General features: G+C 37.8%; 1 protein-coding gene across 1 annotated transcript in view; it reads left to right on the forward strand.

The window, feature by feature from the left end:
- The window catches only part of LANCL3 (LanC like family member 3), a 116,122-nt gene extending 99,069 nt beyond the window's left edge, over positions 1-17,053 (forward strand). Inside the window, exons 4-5 of the mRNA XM_019632526.1 lie at positions 3,778-3,985; positions 11,689-17,053. Of these exons, the coding sequence (XP_019488071.1) occupies positions 3,778-3,985; positions 11,689-11,848 (368 nt within the window). The 3' untranslated portion in view covers positions 11,849-17,053. The remainder of the gene's footprint in view (positions 1-3,777; positions 3,986-11,688) is intronic.
- The last annotated feature ends 3,444 nt before the right edge of the window (positions 17,054-20,497 follow it).

The raw sequence follows: 20,497 nt of genomic DNA on the forward strand, positions 1-20,497 counted from the left end.
CTTAGCTGTAGAGGGCAGTGTCACTGGCCCTCATATGTGGGATCCGAACCGGGGCCCTCTGGCGTCCCAAGCCAGTTCTTAACCATCGCGCCACTCGTCCGGCCCTCAGGTTTCTTATTAATGCACCATAATCAGTGTTCCCAGGGCGAAATGATACATTCCCATCAAAAGAAAGAAATTCAACATTCCTTTTTTATAGATTATTGTGGATTTCACAGGTCCAGTCCGGAGACAATAGATTTAGAAGTTGTTCAAGGTCCCTTCCATGTACCATTATGTGACTCAGGCTGCAGGAAGAGGCCCTTTCTCTCTCACTAGAACCATAGGATCGATACCTATTAGCTGCCTGGGGCGAATAGCCTGGTATAGCAGTTGGACCATCTCAGCCCTTCTTCCTTCCACATCTCTCATCTCTACCTCAGTGTTGGCCTGTGCTTGGGTGAGAAATAAGACATTATAAGGTCAGCAGCCAAGTGTGGAGCCTTTGCCATGTGTCAAACACTATGCCACAGACTAGGGGAGTAAAAATGAACAAGATAGAGGTTCCCCCCCCTTGGGTAGTTTGCACTATAATGGGGGAGGCAGACATGTTCACAGATAATTTTAATATGATACTGTATAAGTGCTAACTAAGGTTTGTATAGGGAGTGATGGGAGCTCAGAGGGATTCCTGTTGCTCCTCCATCAGGAAAGGCTTCCTGGAGGAGGTGATGACTGAGGTAAGTTGGCCAGGCTAAGAAAGGTGAGAAGTTCCAAGAAAAGTCAGTCAGAGGTGTAGAACCACACAGCAAAGGAAAGGGAACTGCGGGTGCTTTGGTTTTACTTAAAAGAAAGGCTTCAAGTAGGGAGTGGCGAAGAAGTGGCAGGAGAACAGAGTAGGAGCTGGGTCACAAAGGGCTTTCTGTGTCTCACCTGGAGACTAGCCTCACCTGGATTTCAAGAGGAAGTGAAGAGGCACAGATTATACCTGGTTTGTCTTAAGGCAGGGGCTGATCTTTTGTACCCTCGTGTCAGGCAGTCATTGGTCAAAATCTGCTGGGGGGTGGGTGCCTCCCATTTGGCGCAGTGTAAATCTCCCAAGAAGAGGGCAAATGTGAGCTTTGTTAGTGGCCAGGTCATAGCTATTGGGAGATGGGGCACCTGCTGGCAAGGTAAAGGAGGATCCGGCAGAGCAGCAAGGGCTTCCAGTTCACCTGGCCAATAGCTCCTCATCCTTTGGTACTCAGGTCAGATGGTGTCACTCCCCATCGTGGGCCTTTCGTCCCTCCAGGTGTGGGTTAGGAGCCTTCCTCTGTGCTTCCACAGCACCTGTGTTTCCCCTCACTTAGCCTAATCAATTCCCCCAGTGAGGTTGTAAACACTATGAAGGCTGGGGCCTTTTAAAACCTTAGCACCTACTCCTTTGCCTGGCATATAGTAGGTACTCAAGGGATATCAAAACAGCCACCAAATCCTGGAAGCTGTCTCTTCTGTTAGCCCCTTTGCCATCTTTCTGCCAACATGATCAGCTCATAGCTACCCCATTGCCCTTCTTTAGGTCTCTTTTGACACCACTGTGGGGCTTTTTTTTTTTAAGCTGAGCCATCCTGCTACCTGTTGGCAGCTCAGCGGCTGCTCAGCTCAGGCTGGACTTGAACCGCTGTTGCTCAGAGCTCAAACTCTTGAGCGAGCTCTTAACCAACTGAGCCGCTCAGCCAGCCCTGGGGCATTTTGTTTATAATAACTCATTACATCATTAAGAATAAAAACCAATCCACAACAAAAACACTCCCACTGGTTCCCTATTGCCCACACAATGCAGTCCACACTGCCTAACTAGACTTGTAAAATCATCCACTATGTGAACGTGATCTCTTCTTCTACCCCACTGTCCTCTTAATTAGAGCATTGCCCCGCTGGTCTTTGTGTGGCTTATTTGTCCTGCTCCGAATCTTTGCCCTTGCCCATCTTCATGCCTAGAATGCTCTCTCTACCTCACCTTGGGCCTGGAGTTTCCTATGCATTCTACAAAGTCCTGAGGAAACCCTGCTTCATCTGACTCTCCCTCAGGGAGCTTCCACTTTTCTGATCCCTCTAGTGGTATTGATAGCACCATTCATTTCATGCACCAATAACATCATGACCTACATGTCCTATTATATGTCAGTCACATGTACCTATTTTTCTCTCCCTTTCTAGACGCTGCCTTCCTGAAGGGCAGGGATCATGTTCAACATTTATTTTATGTGATACCAGGGCTGGGACTGGCTACATTATTTGGGGGACCCAGTACAAAATAAAAATACAGCCCTCTTTTAAATAATGATTAAGAATTTCAAGATGGCAACAGCAGAGCATTAAACCCAACATCAGGCCCTTCTGGAGGCCCTTGGAACACTGTACAGGTCACATGCCCATAAAGCCAGCCCTGCATAGGGCTCTGCATACAGTGGATAATCAATGAACACTTTCAAATGAATGGATACAGTGAATGAATGGATGTGTAATTAAATAAGTTCAATTCTTTTCAAATCATCCTTTGTGAGAGATACTTTGTTTCTAAAATTGAAGGAGGACAATGCTATAGGTGACATTGTCAGTGGTTGACTGGAACGCACTGGCTGAGGAGAGCCTGTTGTGTAAATGCTAATCATAGGAAGTGTTAAAGGATACATTTTAAAAGGGAATAAAATTAACTCTCATACAAATATAAAATAAACATATGTCAACAATGTTAGTGCTCATTAGTGAATGAAGGAACCAGAAAGGTGTTACAGCTGGTTCACAGGACAATCCAAAGAGCAGACGTATTTACAGGCCATTAGGAATGTGGACATGAATTTGCTTAATAGATGAAAACCCGGCTGCTTTCACAAGGGCTGAAGGAAGTCAGCCTGACTGCCACCAGACAGAATGTGAGTTTCTAAGGACAGGAATTCTTTACATTACTATCAGTTTTCTACACGGTAATTCCTATCTCTGCAGAGCTGTACAAGAGCCTAGTCAAAGACAAGGAACGTCAGAGAGAACCTTGATGGATGAGCTAGTCAAGATGCCGACTAAATTCCCGTCTTGCCCACTTTATATAGGAGAAAGTTAGGTCATGCAGGCGAGAGAGTGATCTTACATCACTAATCTCACTCTGCATATGAGCACCTGGAACTTGAGGGAAATGATTCTATTAATAGTTGCCGCTTCTCTTGTTTCTGTTCCTGCCTGTGTAATCGAGATTGCCTTTGTTGAGAAGTTTTGAGGGAAAGTGTCTTTCCTTGGAACAATCAAGTTGGGAAAAACTTCACAGCTGGAGTAGAAGTCTCGGCTCCGTGGTTTGAGATCATTGTTGATTTTGGCAGGACTCCTGGTTTTGTTCTTAAGAAAAGGTGTCAAGTTATAAGTGCTTTAACTTGACAAATTCTGAACTTCTGAGGGGAATGGGCAGATATGCACAATGCTTTCCAGAGTATGCTTCATTAAACATTAACCCATTTGTAAATTATGGATTTTATCAATCTATGTACTGCCAACACCATGATACCATTCAAAGAACTTAAACTAAATCTCACAGGTAAAATAAGACTCCCTTGTAGAAGATTCTCTAGTCTTGCTATTAAGAATGTGGTCCCCAGCAGGATACTTGTTAGAAATGCAGTATCTTGGGCCTCACCTCAGATCTACCTGATTAGAATGCATATTTTACCAATAGACTGGTAATGTGTGACTGTTTTACAACCTGAGAAGTTCCGCTCTGTAGTATTAAGCCCTGAAAGTCACCTCTAATGTCTTTTGATGTTTTCACAGGAATTGCCTATCTGTTTGCCAAAGCTTATCTCGTTTCCAAGAAACCACAGTACCTGGACACATGTATCCGGTGTGGGGAGCTCACATGGCAGAAGGGCCTACTAAAGAAGGGGCCAGGGATTTGCCATGGCGTAGCTGGCAGTGCCTATGTCTTCCTGCTGCTGTACCGGCTCACAGGAAACTCTAAGTACATCTACCGAGCCCAAAGGTCAGCTGTTCTTCACGTGTATTCTTTCCCCCAAATGTTAATCTAACGAATTTTCTGAATAGATAATAGAGTCACATAGTTTAAACAGTGTAAAAAGAAATACATCAACTATGCACTCTAAGCAATTTAGTTTACTTCCTGGGAGATAATCAGCATTACCAGTTTCTTAGTTATCTTCTCAGAGTTATTCTGTGTATATCTACAAGCAAATAGGGCAAAAAAATTTTACCCCTTTTTTTTTTTATATACAAATGGTAGCAACCTGCTATTTTAGCGATCACCCTAAATCAATACATACAGGACTTTTCATTTTTATTTTTGCATAATATTACCTAGTATGAATGAACCATTATTTATTTAACCAGCCCAGAGGGATATTTGGATTATTTCCAGTATTTTGCCTTACAAAGAATGCTATGATGAATACCTTGTACATATTTTGTACATGCATCGTGTATCTGAAACATAAATCCCTAGAAGTAGAATTTCTGGGCCAAAGGGTATGTGTATTTGTGATTTTTTTTATCATGCTAACAGCACTTAACATGAGATCTATCCTCTTAACATATTTTAAAGTTCGCAATGCTATATTGTTAGCTATAGCCACAATGTCATACAGCAGATCTCTAGCACTTACCTTGCATAACTAAAACTTTATACCCACTGAGCAACAATTCCCCATTTCTCTCTCCTCCCCCAGCTTCTGGCAAACATCATTCTATTCTCTGCTTCTATAAGTTTGATTATTGTAGATACCTCATATAAGTGATATCATGCAGTGTTTGTCTTTTTGCGACTGACGTATTTCACTTAGTATAATGTCCTCATTTATCATTTAGAACAGTGCCTGGCACACAGTAACTGCAATGTAAGTGTTCATTGTTATTATTACTAAAAACTTGAGTTACATCATTCCAGACATTTGTGTATGCATAAATGTATGTCCATATATCTCTGTGTGTGTATAATATATAAGTATTTCTATGTGTATAAAAATCTGACTAGCAAAAACGTGTAAAAAAGTGTGCATATGTGTATTCATTTTAGAACTGTTTGTAACAACAAAATATACAAATATTAATCAAAAGGGGATTGGTTGAATGAACTATGACATTCACATAGTAGAGTACTATATGCAGCTATAAAAAAGAATGAGGGCTATCTCTATATACTACTATAGAGTGAGATTTATGATGTTAATTAGTGACAGCAAGTTGGATAAATGTGAGTATAGTATGCTACTGTTTAAAAATGGCAATACAAATACAAAAATGCCTAGATTTCAAAAGTAAGGGGATAAATAAAAATAAACAATTTTTAAAATGGCTATCTATAATGAAAGATTAAAAAGGGCAAAGGGATAAAAAATAAAAGCTAGACTTATTTGAAAAAAATAAGATACTACATATATACTATACATACTGTTTTCAGCTTAAAATTTTAAATAAACAATTTTAAGGGTCATCCTTCATTTCAGTTTGTATAGATCTATCTCATTGTTTTAATGCCTATATAGTCATTTACTATAGATGTACCATGATTAAATTAACCAATCTTTAAGTAATGGATACTTGGCACATGTGTAGGTAGTCTTTACTAATACAAACAAAATTGTTCCAAATATCCAATACATACATTTCTATGCACTTGTGCAATCATTTCTTTTCAGAGAAATTTTAGAACTGAAGTCATTAGATCCATAGGTATTTCTAGCCTGTCTTATTTTTTGCTCAGTTTTTCCTATTGTTATGTTTATACTGAAGATTATAATTCTTTGTCAATATATGCTGTAAATATTTTCCTACTTTGCATTTCTCTTTCCACTTAGTTCATGGTCTTTTGCCATACCCAATTTTAAGTATTTTTCTTCTCTAATTTGTTGAACTTTCAAGATTTCTGGATTTTCTGTTATGTTTAAAAAAGCCTTTCCCACTCCAAGATTATAAAAATATTAATTTACATTAACTTTTAGTACTTTATGATTTTAAGTTTTAAATCTTTGATTAATCTAGAACTTACTTTTTTATCCAATGGTATCATATGGGTATCTATCTTTGTGTGTTTTAATGAAAAGAAAACTTTCCAAAAACATCTGTTGACCAATTACCCCAATGATTTGAAATTCCAATTTTATCTTAAACCAAATTTATATAAATGTATGGGTTTGTTTCTGGACTTTCTATATTTCGTTATTTATTTCTAATTTTTCTTAGCTATTCTGTCTCATTTATTCTTCAAATTGTATTTCAGACTCAATTTTTCAAATTAAAAACTATCCTATGGCAATTTGATTGAAATTTCAATGAAATTATAAGTTGCTTTAGTGAGAATTAACATAAAATATTTAGCTTTTCTGTCCAGGAACATGGTATGTTTTCCCTTTATTTAAGGTTTAAAAAATGTCATTTGGTATAATTTTGATCTTTTGAGGAAGGTCTTGCATGTTTCTTGTTAATTTTATTCCTACATATTCTATTGGGTTGTCAGAAAAGTCACGATGCATTTTTGCAACAAAAAACAGAAAAAGCACGTCATGACTTTTCTGACAACCCACTATGTTTCCATTGTGTTTTCAGGTAATTTATTACTGGCATTTATGAAAGCTTTTAAAAATATACATATTATTGTAGTTCAGCAATCTAAGATGCATGTCTTTCACATAAATGTACATTGGGTCTCATGAACATCTTAGTTTTGATAAATATCATAATATATCTGTCCACCTTATTGAACTCTATTGCTGTTTTTATTAGATTTTCACTAGATTCCTAATAAAATGAAATAGACACATATTATCTGAAAATAATTATAATTTTGTTACTACGTTTCTCATGTGTATACCCTTTTTTTCTCATTTCATATTGCATGGGTCAGAATCTCCATAAGTGTTGAATAATAAGAGGGATAGTAAACACCCTTGCCCCCTTGACTTTATGCTGATTTCATCAGGAATGCTTCTCTGTTTCACCATGATCTTTTTTTCTTTTTAAAGATTTTACTGGGGAATTGGGGGAGGATAACAGACAAGTTGCTGTCCTTTTGTTCTTCAGTCTAGTTGTGGAGGACGTCGCTTCACTGACCCATGTTGGTATTGTGATCATTGTGCTCTTCCCAGGGGAGGCAGTTGCTCACCAGCCATTGGATGGCTGCTCACAGTGGCTCAGGGCAGATCGCGCCAGCTGCCGGCTGCTCATACTGGCTGCCGGCCACTTGCGGCAGGCCACTGCAGCCCCACTGCAGCCTACGCCGTTGCTGGCGACTCATGGCAGCCCAGCTCCAGGTCGAGCTGTTGTTCACCATCTTCGCTGTAGAGGGTTCAGCGTACTGGCCTTCATGTGGGATCCGAACTGGGGCCCTGCCGCTCAGAGCTGGTGTCCCATCCAACTCTTAACCAATGCGCCACTCTGCCAGCCCTCACCATGATCTTTTAAACTTGTTTCTTATGATATATATTATGTCAGATTATGACATGCTGCTGTTTAGGATAATCCAGTGGCTTCCCATATGACAGAGTAAAAGTTAAAGTCTTTCCTCTGAACGAAAGGCCCTATAGGATTTTGCCTCCCATTACCTCTATGATATCACCCCCTACTCTTATTCTTCTTGGTTCTTTCCGCCACAGTGCGTGGCTTCCTTGTGGTTCAGTTGGGATGCCAGATACAATCTACTTCAAGGCCTTTGAAGTTTTTGTTCCCTCTACCTGTAATACTCAATTTCTACACGTATCTCCCAGCTCTCTCACTTCCCTCAGAGCTTCGCTCAAAAGTCATTTTCTCAGAAAGGCCTTCCCAAGCCAACTTATCTAATATTCAATTTAAAAAACATAAAACATCCTTTATGATACTTGTGTGTATGCACCGAAGGAAACTTATTAACATATGCATGTCCTCTATTTGAAGCTTCATTGTTTAGAAATTCTGTTGCCATATCTTGATTCCTGGCTCCCTAATCTGTTTGATTGCAGCCTGACCCTTTATTTCCCAAATGTAGGAAAAGAAAGTCATTCTGGTTCTTATCTAAGTTAATGCAATATCACCTTTGGGATAAATTTCATCAGAGGTTGTCATAGCCTAGAGAGCCTATTAAAAAGGGTCAGAGCAAACCCCCTTATTTTTCTGGCAGACCAGTCCTAACCTACAGTCTTGGTTATAAGATTCTGGGGTGCAGCGCCCTTCAGACAACTTAAATGTCTCATAGGTAAGGAATGAAAATGTGCAGGTAATATCTGAATATTATTTGGACATTGCATTTAATTGCTTAGAGTACTAAAATTTCCACTTCATTATAATTCAAAATTAAATATGGTGTGGCCCAAAGTGGGGAGACTTCCCTCAATTTGGCAGTTCCTAAAACAGTAATGTCAAACAATATGTAGCTCTCTGGAATAAACATTACTTGGTCTTCGCCTATTACTGTTTTAACATACAGTTGGAATTTATGGTTGCAGAAAAATATTTGACAACCTTTTCAGTTTCTTCTATGATTATTTAATTTTTCAGGTTTTCTACCTCTTCTTCAATTAATTTTGCCAGTGAATATAGTCTTATAAAAGTATCTAACTCATACGGATTTTCAAATGTTTGATGTAAAGCTCTAACAATATAGTTCTATGACGTTTTATATTTCTCATGTCTGTGCTTATATGTCCTTTTGAATTCCTAATGCTTTTCCATTTTGGTCAGACATGCCAGCATTTTGTCTTTGTTGTTCATCCTTTCAAGGAACAAGTTTTTGGTTTTGTTTATTAATTCTTTTTTTCTCTTTTGCTTCTTAATTCATTGTTTTCTGCCTTTATTTTGACTTTCCGGTATTCCTTTTTGTTATTTTCTAAAGTTTAAAAAAAATGCTTAATTAGAATAACTTCCATATTTCTAATAAAAATAATAGTAATAAAAACTTAGATCAATGAATTTTCCTCTGATTTTAGTTTTGGCCATAATCAGTAGGTTTTGATATGTAATTCTCTCAGTGTCTGTAATTCTTTAATTGTCTGTAGTTCTATAATTACCATTCTGACTTATATTTGACAGAACTTTTTAGAAAAATGAACTTGTTAGTTTGAATTCTGCACCATTAGGTAGATTTTGGAAACACTCATTTTCAGTTCAATATCATGTAGATAGGCCAGAATACAGGCCAGAATAGAATGAAACTGCTACTCTCATATATTAATGGTATTCTTATAAATTGCTGTATATCATTTAGAAATTATTTTGAAAAGCACAAAAATGTTTATCATATTATTTTTAAATAAAACAATGTAGGATACCAGATATTATGCAGCCCAATTTCAACAATGTAATAAATCAATCAAAGCTTAGGGGGAGAAAAATGTTGGCAGAAGAGAGAGCAAAATTAACTGTGGGTTGCTTTTAAAGTATGATGGAATGGTTGTCTCCGTTTTACAAATATTCTGCTGTAATATGTTTAAGTGAAGAAAATGAAAATTACCATGTATTGAATGCTGGCTATATGCTGAGACTAACATATGGTATTTTTAATCTTCACAGATAATTTTATGCAGTTCTGCAACTTCACCATTATTAAAGTCAGATTAAGATATTTGCCAAAGTTCATGTAACATGAAATTATCAGAGTTGGATATTTCAACTGTACAGTTCTTCCCCTTTCTACTACACCAGGGCTTCTTTTTTGTTTTTAAGATTTTTTATTGGGGAATTGGGGGGATGTGAACAGTGCTGGGGAATTGGGGAAAGGGGAACAGACAAGTTGCTGTCGTTTTGTTCTTCAATCTAGTTGTGGTGGACGTTGCTTCACTGGCCCAAGTTGGCACCATCATTGCGCTCTTCCCGGGCGAGGCAGATCAGTCGCCGGCTTCTGGACGGCCGCTCACTGCGGCTGCTGGCCGCTCACGCTGGCTGCTGGCTGCTCACGCTGGCTGCTGGCTACACACGGTAGCCCATGGCAATCCACTGCCACAGGGACTGCAGCCCCCGCCGTCGCCGGCGACTCATGGCAGCCCAGCTCCAGGTTGAGCTGTTGTTCAGCATCTTAGCTGTGGAGGGCAGTGTCACTGGCCCTCATATGTGGGATCCGAACCGGGGCCCTCTGGCATCCCAAGCGAGTTCTTAACCATTGCGTCACTCGGCCGGCCCTACACCAGGGCTTCTTAATTCAGGGTTTGTGAATTTAAGAAAAGTATTACATCTCAAACTGAAATATAGCATTTCATTCAATTCTGAATGTAAGCAATAAGCCACAGGAGCAGTATCTGTGAGTCTGTCACCTATAGATGTCACAGATATTCACATAGCATCATATTATTATTTTTGCAGGTGTTATGAAATATGTTTCACTCCCATCACTACTTAGAAAAGTCTGCAGTTATTAGACCCTCTACTAGATCTTGTTATTTAATGTGTTAATAAAGGATACATATATTATTATATCACAAATTTGGTTTTTAAAAAATTGCTAACTGTGCTTTGATAGAATTAATTGTCTTGGGAGTCCTGTGTATTTTATTTTATGTTTTTGATGACTTTTTCTGAGACAGAGTCCAGACTGCCAAATAATCTATAGCACTAAAATGATTAAGACTCTCTGAAGCTATACCATGAAGCTTCATTGTATAATGGCAAATTTTGAATAAACTCTTAAGATGCATCATTATTCTACTGTTTAAAATTTTGAGTTCCATTTAGAAATCATTGCATCTTCAGGAAAACAGTTGATAGAAAAATTGTACCAAACAAAATTGCAGTGTTTCCTGCTGATTTATTTTAATCTGCCATCAATAATTCTAAGAACCCTAAAATGATCAAATAAGTACGTTACTCTTCATAAGACTCCCTGCATAGTAGCAATCATCTAAATTTATGGCAGTGTCAGCTGTCAGGCCTTACCAACACTTGAGCTCCAGCCTCTGAATTGGTGATTATTTTTGTTGTTGTTGGGAAGGAGGAGAGCTAGTCAGTAAAGAGATGACATTGGTGACAGCACTTTAAAAACTGTTCACTGCTAAAAATGTTATTCATTATAAATAATTTGAATAGGATTTGTGGCAAATACCAGTAAAAGAAAAAAGCTCTTTCACAGAGAATTTAGAGGCCAGTGACTTATTTTTAAGGGAGATGTCCTAAAAATAATCTATCCTGTAGCTGAGTTTGCTATTTGATGTCATGATTATAAAATGCGGCTTGCCTTTTCCCATTCATTGCATTCCTTTGTTTGCCCAAAGCACAGATTGGATAAAAACTTGCCCATTTATTTTCATAGTCTCTGCTCCCTGTCACATATAAATGAAAGCTAGCTTAGCAATAACATGCCTGCAGAAAGACAGCATATTTACTTTTTTAAAGGAATAGTCATATATCAGCTTGCTTTTGTTCAAGATAAATAAAAGTATGGCTACTTATGTGTCTTTTTTCTTTTAATTATTGGATGACAGAAGGAATGAAATCCTCAGTAAATACCAAACTGTTATGCTTTGCAAATGCTCAAAATAGTTGAATTTGCCCATCAACATGATTTGTTGTGAAACATATATACTTACATAATGGCTTCTCTGTTTGTTTGTTTGTTTTTTAACAGAAAAGATCTGTCTTAAAATATTATACAATTCTGGAAGGAAAATGATGTTAAAACTTTAACTTAGCGGAGAGGAGAAAGAAGCAACCCAAGGCCAATAGTGTGGAAACACTCATGTTAAAACTCTTTATATTTTCTTCTTCTTCTCTTAGGTTTGCTGAATTTTTATTTACTGAGGAATTCAAGGCTGGTTCTCGAGTCCTTGAGAGTATATACAGCTTGTATGAAGGCTTCTCCGGGACGGTGTGCTTTCTGATCGATCTGCTGCAGCCCAGTCAGGCTGAGTTCCCTCTCTTCAGCATCTTTGTTTAGAAGGCTCCATCTCCTACTGTGGCCCTACAGAAGGTCCCTGAGTTTTCCTGAGCCTACCTGAGGCAGTTTCCACACAAGCCACATTCAATGGTATCACAACCATGAGCCTTAACATTACTGCCTGAAGGAAGGAAGGAAGGAAGGAAGGAAGGAAGGAAGGAAGGAAGGAAGGAAGGAAGGAAGGAAGGAAGGAAAGGAAGGAGGCAAGTGAAGGCAACCTGATACCAGACTTAAGGGAGGATGGTCTGAGAACCTGCAAAATAAAGACACCACAAAACTCTTCTAAAAAGCATAGAGATTGAATATTTCAGGGACTGGATGACACCAGAGATCAGAGGAGAAAGAGAAAGAGAAATCATCTTTTATTCAGTTAGGGCATAGAAAACAAAACGGAAATGTGGACTATGGCAATAAAATGCCAATACTTTTGCAAATGGAGAGAGAATTTGACCATTTTGGGGTTCCTTCCATACCTAAATTCAGAAATAAAGACAATCTGAAGCTAAAATAATTGCCCAGCTGAAAACTGCTAGGAGGGATGAAGTGTCAGCTTGCTGAAGGACAGAACGGGAACTCTTGGCTATCCTATGCCTTTAGTTATTAAAATTCATGATTTTTACTGAGTGGAGAAATTTGCATATGAATCTATTTTTATCATTACTCTGGGCTCTTGAAAGAAACCATATCATAACTCCATTTAAACCCTGAAATATAATTTCCTTAAGTCTTAGAGCATCTCTTTTCCTGGTTGCTTTTTCTTTCCTAAAGCTCAATTAGAATAGTAAAATCCATAGGCTAGCAAATATTGTAGCAAATGTTGCTGTCAAATGTTTTTCTCCATTTGAAGTGTGAGCTGTTATTGTCTATTGTCATTTTTTAGATGCCTATATAATCCCTATGAAGCTATTTGCTGAACTGTAAAATACACTTCTGGTAAAAATCACTAATCTCAAAGATCAGGGTAACCATGACAAAAGTGTGATGTGTCTGCCTTTGATGGAATAATACTGCATCCCCTGGAACAGGCAGACACTTGCTGAAAAAGGAACTAGTGATTGTGAAAAGAACGTTGCTCAGTTTTATACTGCTAGATTAAGAGATGAGTGAACTCCCTGGCTAATCACCTTATCTTCCAAGACACAGGCTCCACTAGAAATTGTCTACAATACCCACTGAGCCAAGTTGTCACGTTAAATTCAACCCTGCTGTAAACACATAGAAGTTGTAAAACGACTTCAAGGAAATAGTGGTTTGCAGAGCACTATAGGAGCATCTGTCACTTCAATACTCAGAACACGAGTTTATCCCTTTCCTAGAACTTGGTCACTGGCAATTTCATGTATCAGAGTGGAGGAGGAAGTTATATACTGTATAAGATTTAAGAATTATTTAAATAGTCATTTAGTACCTGGGTATGTGTAAATATTTTACATCTATCCCCATGTACATCTAAGTACTTATTTAGTTCAGTAGTTCTTCATGATTCACAGATGAATTTTGGGAGGAGTTGGGGAGTACTCTGTTGCCAAAAAGTATTTTTGGGTGTGCGTGTGTGTGTTGTGTGTGTATTGGAATGTATGCATGTGCCCGTGTGCATATGTTTTGTGTGTGTGTGTGTGCTCATGTTTCTGGGAAGAGGATCTCTAGTATTCATAGGATTCTCAAAGAATCTGTGACTGAAGAAAGGTAAGAACCTTTGTATATTTTGTGACTGTTTATGTTTGCACACATCAGAACAAACGGGGACAAAATGGTTTTGAAAAGCATCTACCTGTTTAGCTTCTTGTTTTATTTTCACATCCTCAGATAATAAATATATAAAATTGGCCTCAATTGTTTATCTTTGAGAATACTCAGGTTGGGGGCATGCCACATAGGTAGCAGGTTTCAGAGGACTCCCAAAGTTGGATTCGACAAGTTCTTTCAAGAATAATGAAGGACCTCTCAGAAAGCCGTAAGACAAAATGCCATCAACAATGTAGGCTCCTTTTGAAATGATAGTGGTACCTGCTTTTCACCATCTGGTTTTAAATTCATTTCATTTGACCCCTATAGGCTGAAGGTTATACGCACCCGATGGACAGGGCTTTATGGAACCACATGCTTTTTTCATCATCCAGAAAGACTTCGAGGTGCTTTAGGGAATTAGTTCAAAGTCTCAGAGCTAGGAAGGGTAAGCATGAAGATTCAAATCCGGGTTTCACTTCCCAAGTGTATTTATTCATTATTCTAGACTAGAATCTGGGGATATAGCAGTGAACAAAAAACCCCCGGGAGTTACCTTCTGTTTCTGTTTGCGGATCCACCGTTCATCCTTGAGACCTAAAGCCTAAAGCACGAAGAAGTGATACTGTAGCTCAACATATCAGTTTCATTTTTAGGAACTTCAGAAAAACTGGACTCATTCTTGCTCACCTGCCCTTTCAAGGTCCACTAGGGTAACTGACGTTGTATTGACCATTGTGAAATGCAACCCTTTTGTGTGTCAAATCCAAGCAAAGGCCATGTTTGAGTGTGTCTTTATGAATTGACACCTCGGTAAATTGGAAGCCAGGGTAAGCTTGTTTAGCACTTAAACATGTTTTAAGTTTTAATTTTCCTGAAAGAGTAGAATTATAGGTTTGGGAGGGTCCTCTCCTATCTTGTTTTCCCAAGAAGGGGAAAAAAATACCCCTAAATGTTGCTATAAAAAGAAGTGTGGCAGGTCACTTCTTATTTAATTAACTAATTTGTTCCCTTCTGCATTATTTTTGAGCAGTGCTCAATCAAGTATGTTGCCTCTTGAAGATTTTGGGGCATTTTCACCACAACTAGTATAACTTTAATATTATTTGCTATATGTAACATGAACTATTGTAAACCCTGAAGGTAACAGTGGAAATATTTGAGGATAGATTGAAAGAATCTCTTAAAAATGGGGAGACTGCATTATTCTTTGAGATCACCAAGTTTTGGGGACATATTACAACTTTGTGTATTTTGTTGCACTAACACAATTGTGTACCTTGTTTCCATATGTACCCTAAAATATTATATATCTTTATTTTGCCCAATCTCATATCAGTCATCAGTTTTTACTTTTCTTGTTCCATTTGTAACCGAGTAAGTGAGAACAGAGATTGACAGCATGTGTTCCCCTGTGATTCAGTTAACTAACTAATTATTAAGTAATAGTATTCACTTTCTGATAACTTAAGAAACAATCATTTTCTTGGTCTATGCTAAATTGGAACTCTTCCATGGCAATTTATATCTTTAACTTTCTTTGACGCACTAAGATTTAATTAAGGTAGTACTCAAATTGTGTAAATTTTTGTAGAGAAAAAATCTTAATAATTTCAGTGCAACAAACTGAAGTTTGTGATATAGCCATTTTAAGGAAACATGATTAAAAGTAAACAAAACAAAACATTAGTAATACAAAGAGCCCTGTGTTGGAAATCTTAAAGTCTTTCTCTGCCACTTCCATGGGTAATAATGATAATAATAATAATAATAATCACCCTCTCCACCTCACAGGGCTGTCATGAGGATTGTCAATGATGAAATGGATATGACAGTTTTATAATATGCAGGTCCTTTATATATTTAAAGGGGGAGCTGAATTTTATGTACCGATTGCAATGCATAGAAAGTCATGCTCAATTATGACTTCAAATAAGCATTTTAGCCAAATGGAATCTCTATACGTGGATGCAGTGCTTGGGGTCTGGATCACTTGATGGGTAAAAACAAAGTGTCCGTTTTTCATTTTCAAGAACCAATCCTGACTATGGCATTTGTGCCTCAGAGGGTTCTGATTCCCTGAGGAATAATAGGCTGGGTTAGCTCAAGAGCTCCTTTTAATGCAAATATTTATTTTGCTTGCTGGAAACAAACAATTCCAGTCCAGTAGTGTGAGAAAAGGAGTTGGCAGGCTCTGTAGATCTACAGAGCAAAAATGGACTGGGAACTAAAGTATTTTTGGTTGAGTTTGGTCTGCACTTTAATTCAGGCCTCAGAACTGCATGACATATAGTGATAGAAATAGACTCTCAATCACATATAAGGCCTTCCTTTGGGGACCTTGCTTATTTATTCAACACTGGTCTAAATGAATAGCTAAATAAGTAAGCCTCATATTCACCAAAGCCATGTGACCTTGGCATAGACTTGGCAAGGAAAACAAATGAGAAGGCAGGCAAAAGGTGGGGGAGAGCTTGCTACAGCTCAGCATCTCAGCATAAGTTGTGAATGCAGGTTTAATGGGTTTTATTGCTTCCTGGGACCTCTAATGCCCCCTCCCTAACTCAGCAACTTCTTGTCCTCCTCCTCTTTTAATAGTATATTCTGATGTTTTTTCCTGTGTCTGCTTAATTATATGACATACTTTCTCCTAAGAGGGCAGGTTTTCTCCTTATCTCTTCCATCCATGTCAATTTGTAGCTAAGAGCTACAGGCTCAATAAGGCAGGACTCCAGTCTGGCCAGAAGGGTCGACCTCAAGGTCAGCAGCAGCAGGAGTTGGGCCCATTCTGCAGTAGATCACAGGTCCAGGACAAGCCACCCCAAGTGCAGCTGTGCATGAGAATATAATGGCGACTGCGTTTATCCTGCTTCTCCTCCTGGCCATTTTGTTTGTACTGTTGTGAGGAAAGAAAAAGTTGATGATGACATTAAATATCTGGGCCTCTTGCATTATCATAAATCTCATACTGGGGGTGCCCTCTCCTGGATTCTTTCATTGAAAGTGCTAATAAATAGAGGCCTAATGAAGGATGCCTTTAGGGTTTAAAAAATATTTGATTTTAGTAAAGTCTAAAACACTCCATTCCCACCTACACCCTTCCACAGATGGCAGTCTCTTATCTGCAGAATTTCCTGCATCTTCTTTTGCCTTTGTGTACCAGTTACTTACCCCTCTGAACTGAATTTGAAAAATTATTTAAAATGAAAACCAAATCATCCATATTTTTGTTATTTGGGGAGGGGGGTTGTTAGTTTGTTAGTGAGCAGCATGGTTAAAAGAGCAGACTAGCTTTTCTCTGCCTTGCCTTTCTCCTGTCTGCACAATATGGAGGAAAAGGAGGGAGAGAGGGAGAAAAAATACACAAGGCTTGACTGTCAACTGTGAAAATGGTTTGCAGATACCTCCTGTTTGTTTTCCCTTTGGCTTTTCTTAGTCCCTGTAGGACTCTGTGTGTGTGTGTGTGTGTGTGTGTGTGTGTGTGTGAGAGAGAGAGAGAGAGAGAGAGAGAGTGAGAGAGAGAGGGAGGGAGAGAGAGAGGGAGAGGGAGAGGGAGAGGGAGAGACCGAATGACTTAGGGAGAGTCAGTATCACATGTGAAACAAAACCCAACATTTAGCTATTACATATATCTGAGTGAACGGATATATGCAAGCATACTTTGATTAATGAATGAGTCTTCATTGTGTGTTAACTGCTCTCTAACAAATTAGCACATAATTAATGAGGGCCCTAGTTACACTTCTAGTTGTCTGTCTTAAGCATTCATTTTCACAATAACTTCTTCTGCCAGGTCTAAGCCATTAGTAGCCATCTGTAGAAGATAACAGATGTGAGCTTCAGAGTCACAAATGGGAGCCACATATGTAATTTAAAATTGTTCTCAGTAGCCAGATTACAAAAGTGAAGAGAAAAAAGTGAAATTAATTTTAATGGTGTATTTGATTTAACTTAGTATATCCAAAATATCATTTCAACATGTAATCAATACAAAATTATTAAGATACTTTACATTTTTGGGGGTACTGGATCTTAAAAATCTGGTGTGTATTTTACACTTACTGCATGTTTCAAATTGGACTAGTCACATATCAAGTGCTCAAGAGCCACATGTGGCTTGGCCTCTGTATTGGAGAGTGCAGGTTCCACAGTAATGATAAGTTCTTCTTCCTATAGCTTATGTACGTTTTTGTTGTTATGTGAGAAAATGGCAACAAAACACAGCATGTTACTTGATTACTGAGGTGTTTCCTCAAATGCAGAACACTAGTTCCAAGAGCTGCCCTGTGGAAAAATAGATTCCATGATTAAATAAGTTAGGAAAGTCTATTTTACCCTCTTTTGGAGATTTACATGGTGGATTACTGTATCAGAGACTGAGGAAACTCCTGGGTAAAGAAACCAGTTTGAAGTTGTTGAGTTCTGTGCCGGTAAGGTGCAACCTCCTGATGGTCGCTATTGCCCAGCTACTGCTGTGAAAACATGGTTAGTCTGGCATGGTATGTTTATGGTATGCTTATAATATTTGTTTTTGTCTACAGAGGAGGTTTAACACCCCTCCCCCCACTCTACTCCCACCCCTCCATTAAAGATACTAGAACAATGGTTCTGTCCCAGAGTATTAATCTCTATTATCTTGTACTCACAGAGACCTGAGGTCTTTCTTTACTACACTTTTGGGGACAAGAATTCCAGAAATTGCCACAAATATCTCTATATAAGAAAAACGTTGTCTTCCCCTCCTCCACTCTTTTGGGAGTATATCTCTACTTATTGTTTGTATTCAGAGTCACCTGAGAGCCAAGATATATCTTCTTGTTCTGGAAGCACCTAGTAAATTGAAACCAGCAGATGGCTTAATCCCTTGCACATGGGCATAGATCTTCAGAAAGCACCTAAATACACACCTTCCTCTTATTCTTTCAGAAATTATGAGCACTCTAAAAAGATGAGGGGAGAAACATCTGGATGTGTATACATATGTATAAACACAAAATCCAGTTTCCTAAGTAGTAATACCAGTACTGTTGATGCTTTCTTTTTATATTTTGTGTGTTAATTTATATGCTTTAATGTATACTGTTTTTGTAAAGTGTGTAAAGTAGCTGTGACTTAATCAGTTTAAAGAAGATATAGACTATACTTGGCAACTATCAATCTTTAGCAAATGATCTTTTGCCTTTGTTTTAGTGGGACCTCTGATGCTGCCCCCATAAGTTTTGTTTTACGATCTGTGCTTACGTGGCAATTACCAATTAGAAATAACTTCTGTCACTGAATTTGGCCCAAGTTGACTGTAGTAACCTTTACATGTGGATGTATTCAAATAAGAAGATTGATTTGAATGATCAGTTTTGTCTGTTTTTTAGGACTTTAGTTTTTCAATATTAGAGATGTCTTCTGAAGACTAGCTGCAGTAGAATCCCTTTGCTCTTGAAAATGCAAAGTATACCACGAGTTTTATATAGATTGTCCAGGAGTGGGAATGGTACATTCTAAGTGCAAAAGTTTGGTTTTATTGTGTCGTCAGAAAAGTCATGACGTATTTTTTTATGTTTTTCATTGCAAAAATGTGTCATGACTTTTCCGACGACCCAATAGAATCTGTCTGAAAAGAAAGGGGAGCTGATTCTCTAAAAACGTAACAGCTTTCCCAACTTTAAACATCTGGGGGAGCTCCACTTGGAAAGGAAGTCTGAATTTTAATTTCATGGATTTAATGGCGCTAAATTAACAAACATGTAAAAAATGGATTTTGTAGAATCCAGTTATTAGGGGAAACACTTTGTAAAGCCATATATGGGAATAGTCAAGCACCACATGTTAATTTTGGAGTGTGCATTTCTCAAGTGAATACAATTTACTTTACCAAAACGATTTTTTGCACAATTCACAATCCTTACAGTAATATGATTGTATCATTGGAGGAATAAAGCTCACCTTCCTAATGATACATTGCATATTCAATAGTAAACTAGTGCAATTCCTTAATTATTTTGGGAGATACAAAAGAATATTCTGTCAATAGACTATAATTGCTTGTTCCTAATTATATCTAGGAATAAATACATACTATTATTTAAAGTAATATTCAATTTTGAAGAACTGCTCAATAAATTAGTATATTAATAAAATTGTACTCTTTACAATAGATTTGCCTCAGCACAAATGCAGTTAAAAACATAAAATTATGAAAAATAAACCAAATAGTAGAGATTAGTTATTACTACTTTAAAATCCTACTAATTTTCTTTAGCATTAAATCTAACACCAGTTTCCTGTAGTATATAACTAAAATTTTGAAAGTCTTGCACAGAAAACAAGAAGCTTCTTCAAAAATGCCTTTTTGCCAAAAACAGGTTCTATGACCTCTTGATAATTATTCTAAATATTTCTTTATAGAGGTATTGTGAGGCGCTTTCACAGACATATCTGTAGCAGTTAGGTCTAAATTTAGAGCAGAACATTCTGTCAGATATTTTACTATATCACAAACTGTTGTAGTACTGTATTTTATAATAAAACACAATTCTCAAGTATTGTGGTCTGTTACATATTATTCTACCAAAAAAACCCACTTTCTATAAGTCTATTATTGTGTACATATTTTTAAAATAATGAGTATTTCAGTCCTAGCAAGAAAGTATAATGCAATACATGACATTAAATTGATCTTCAGTCAAAATCTATTTAGGTATTTGACAGGGAAACTAGCAATCATAAGCTCGAATGTATACATTTTTCTCAAGGATAAAAAGACAAATGATAATACATACAAGACACAGTCTACTGGGCAAGTTAGATGGTGTGCAAAGGGAGAAGGATCAACTTGCAAATTCTCATCAGATTTTAGCTTTTGTTATTGGTTATTCCTGGAGGGGGAAGTGCTGGTCAGTGGATGTTGCCTCCTCTTCACGAGGGGGG

Source organism: Hipposideros armiger, unplaced genomic scaffold, assembly GCF_001890085.2.
Source record: "Hipposideros armiger isolate ML-2016 unplaced genomic scaffold, ASM189008v1 scaffold_1149, whole genome shotgun sequence".
In the NCBI taxonomy this organism is placed as follows: Eukaryota; Metazoa; Chordata; class Mammalia; order Chiroptera; family Hipposideridae; genus Hipposideros; species Hipposideros armiger.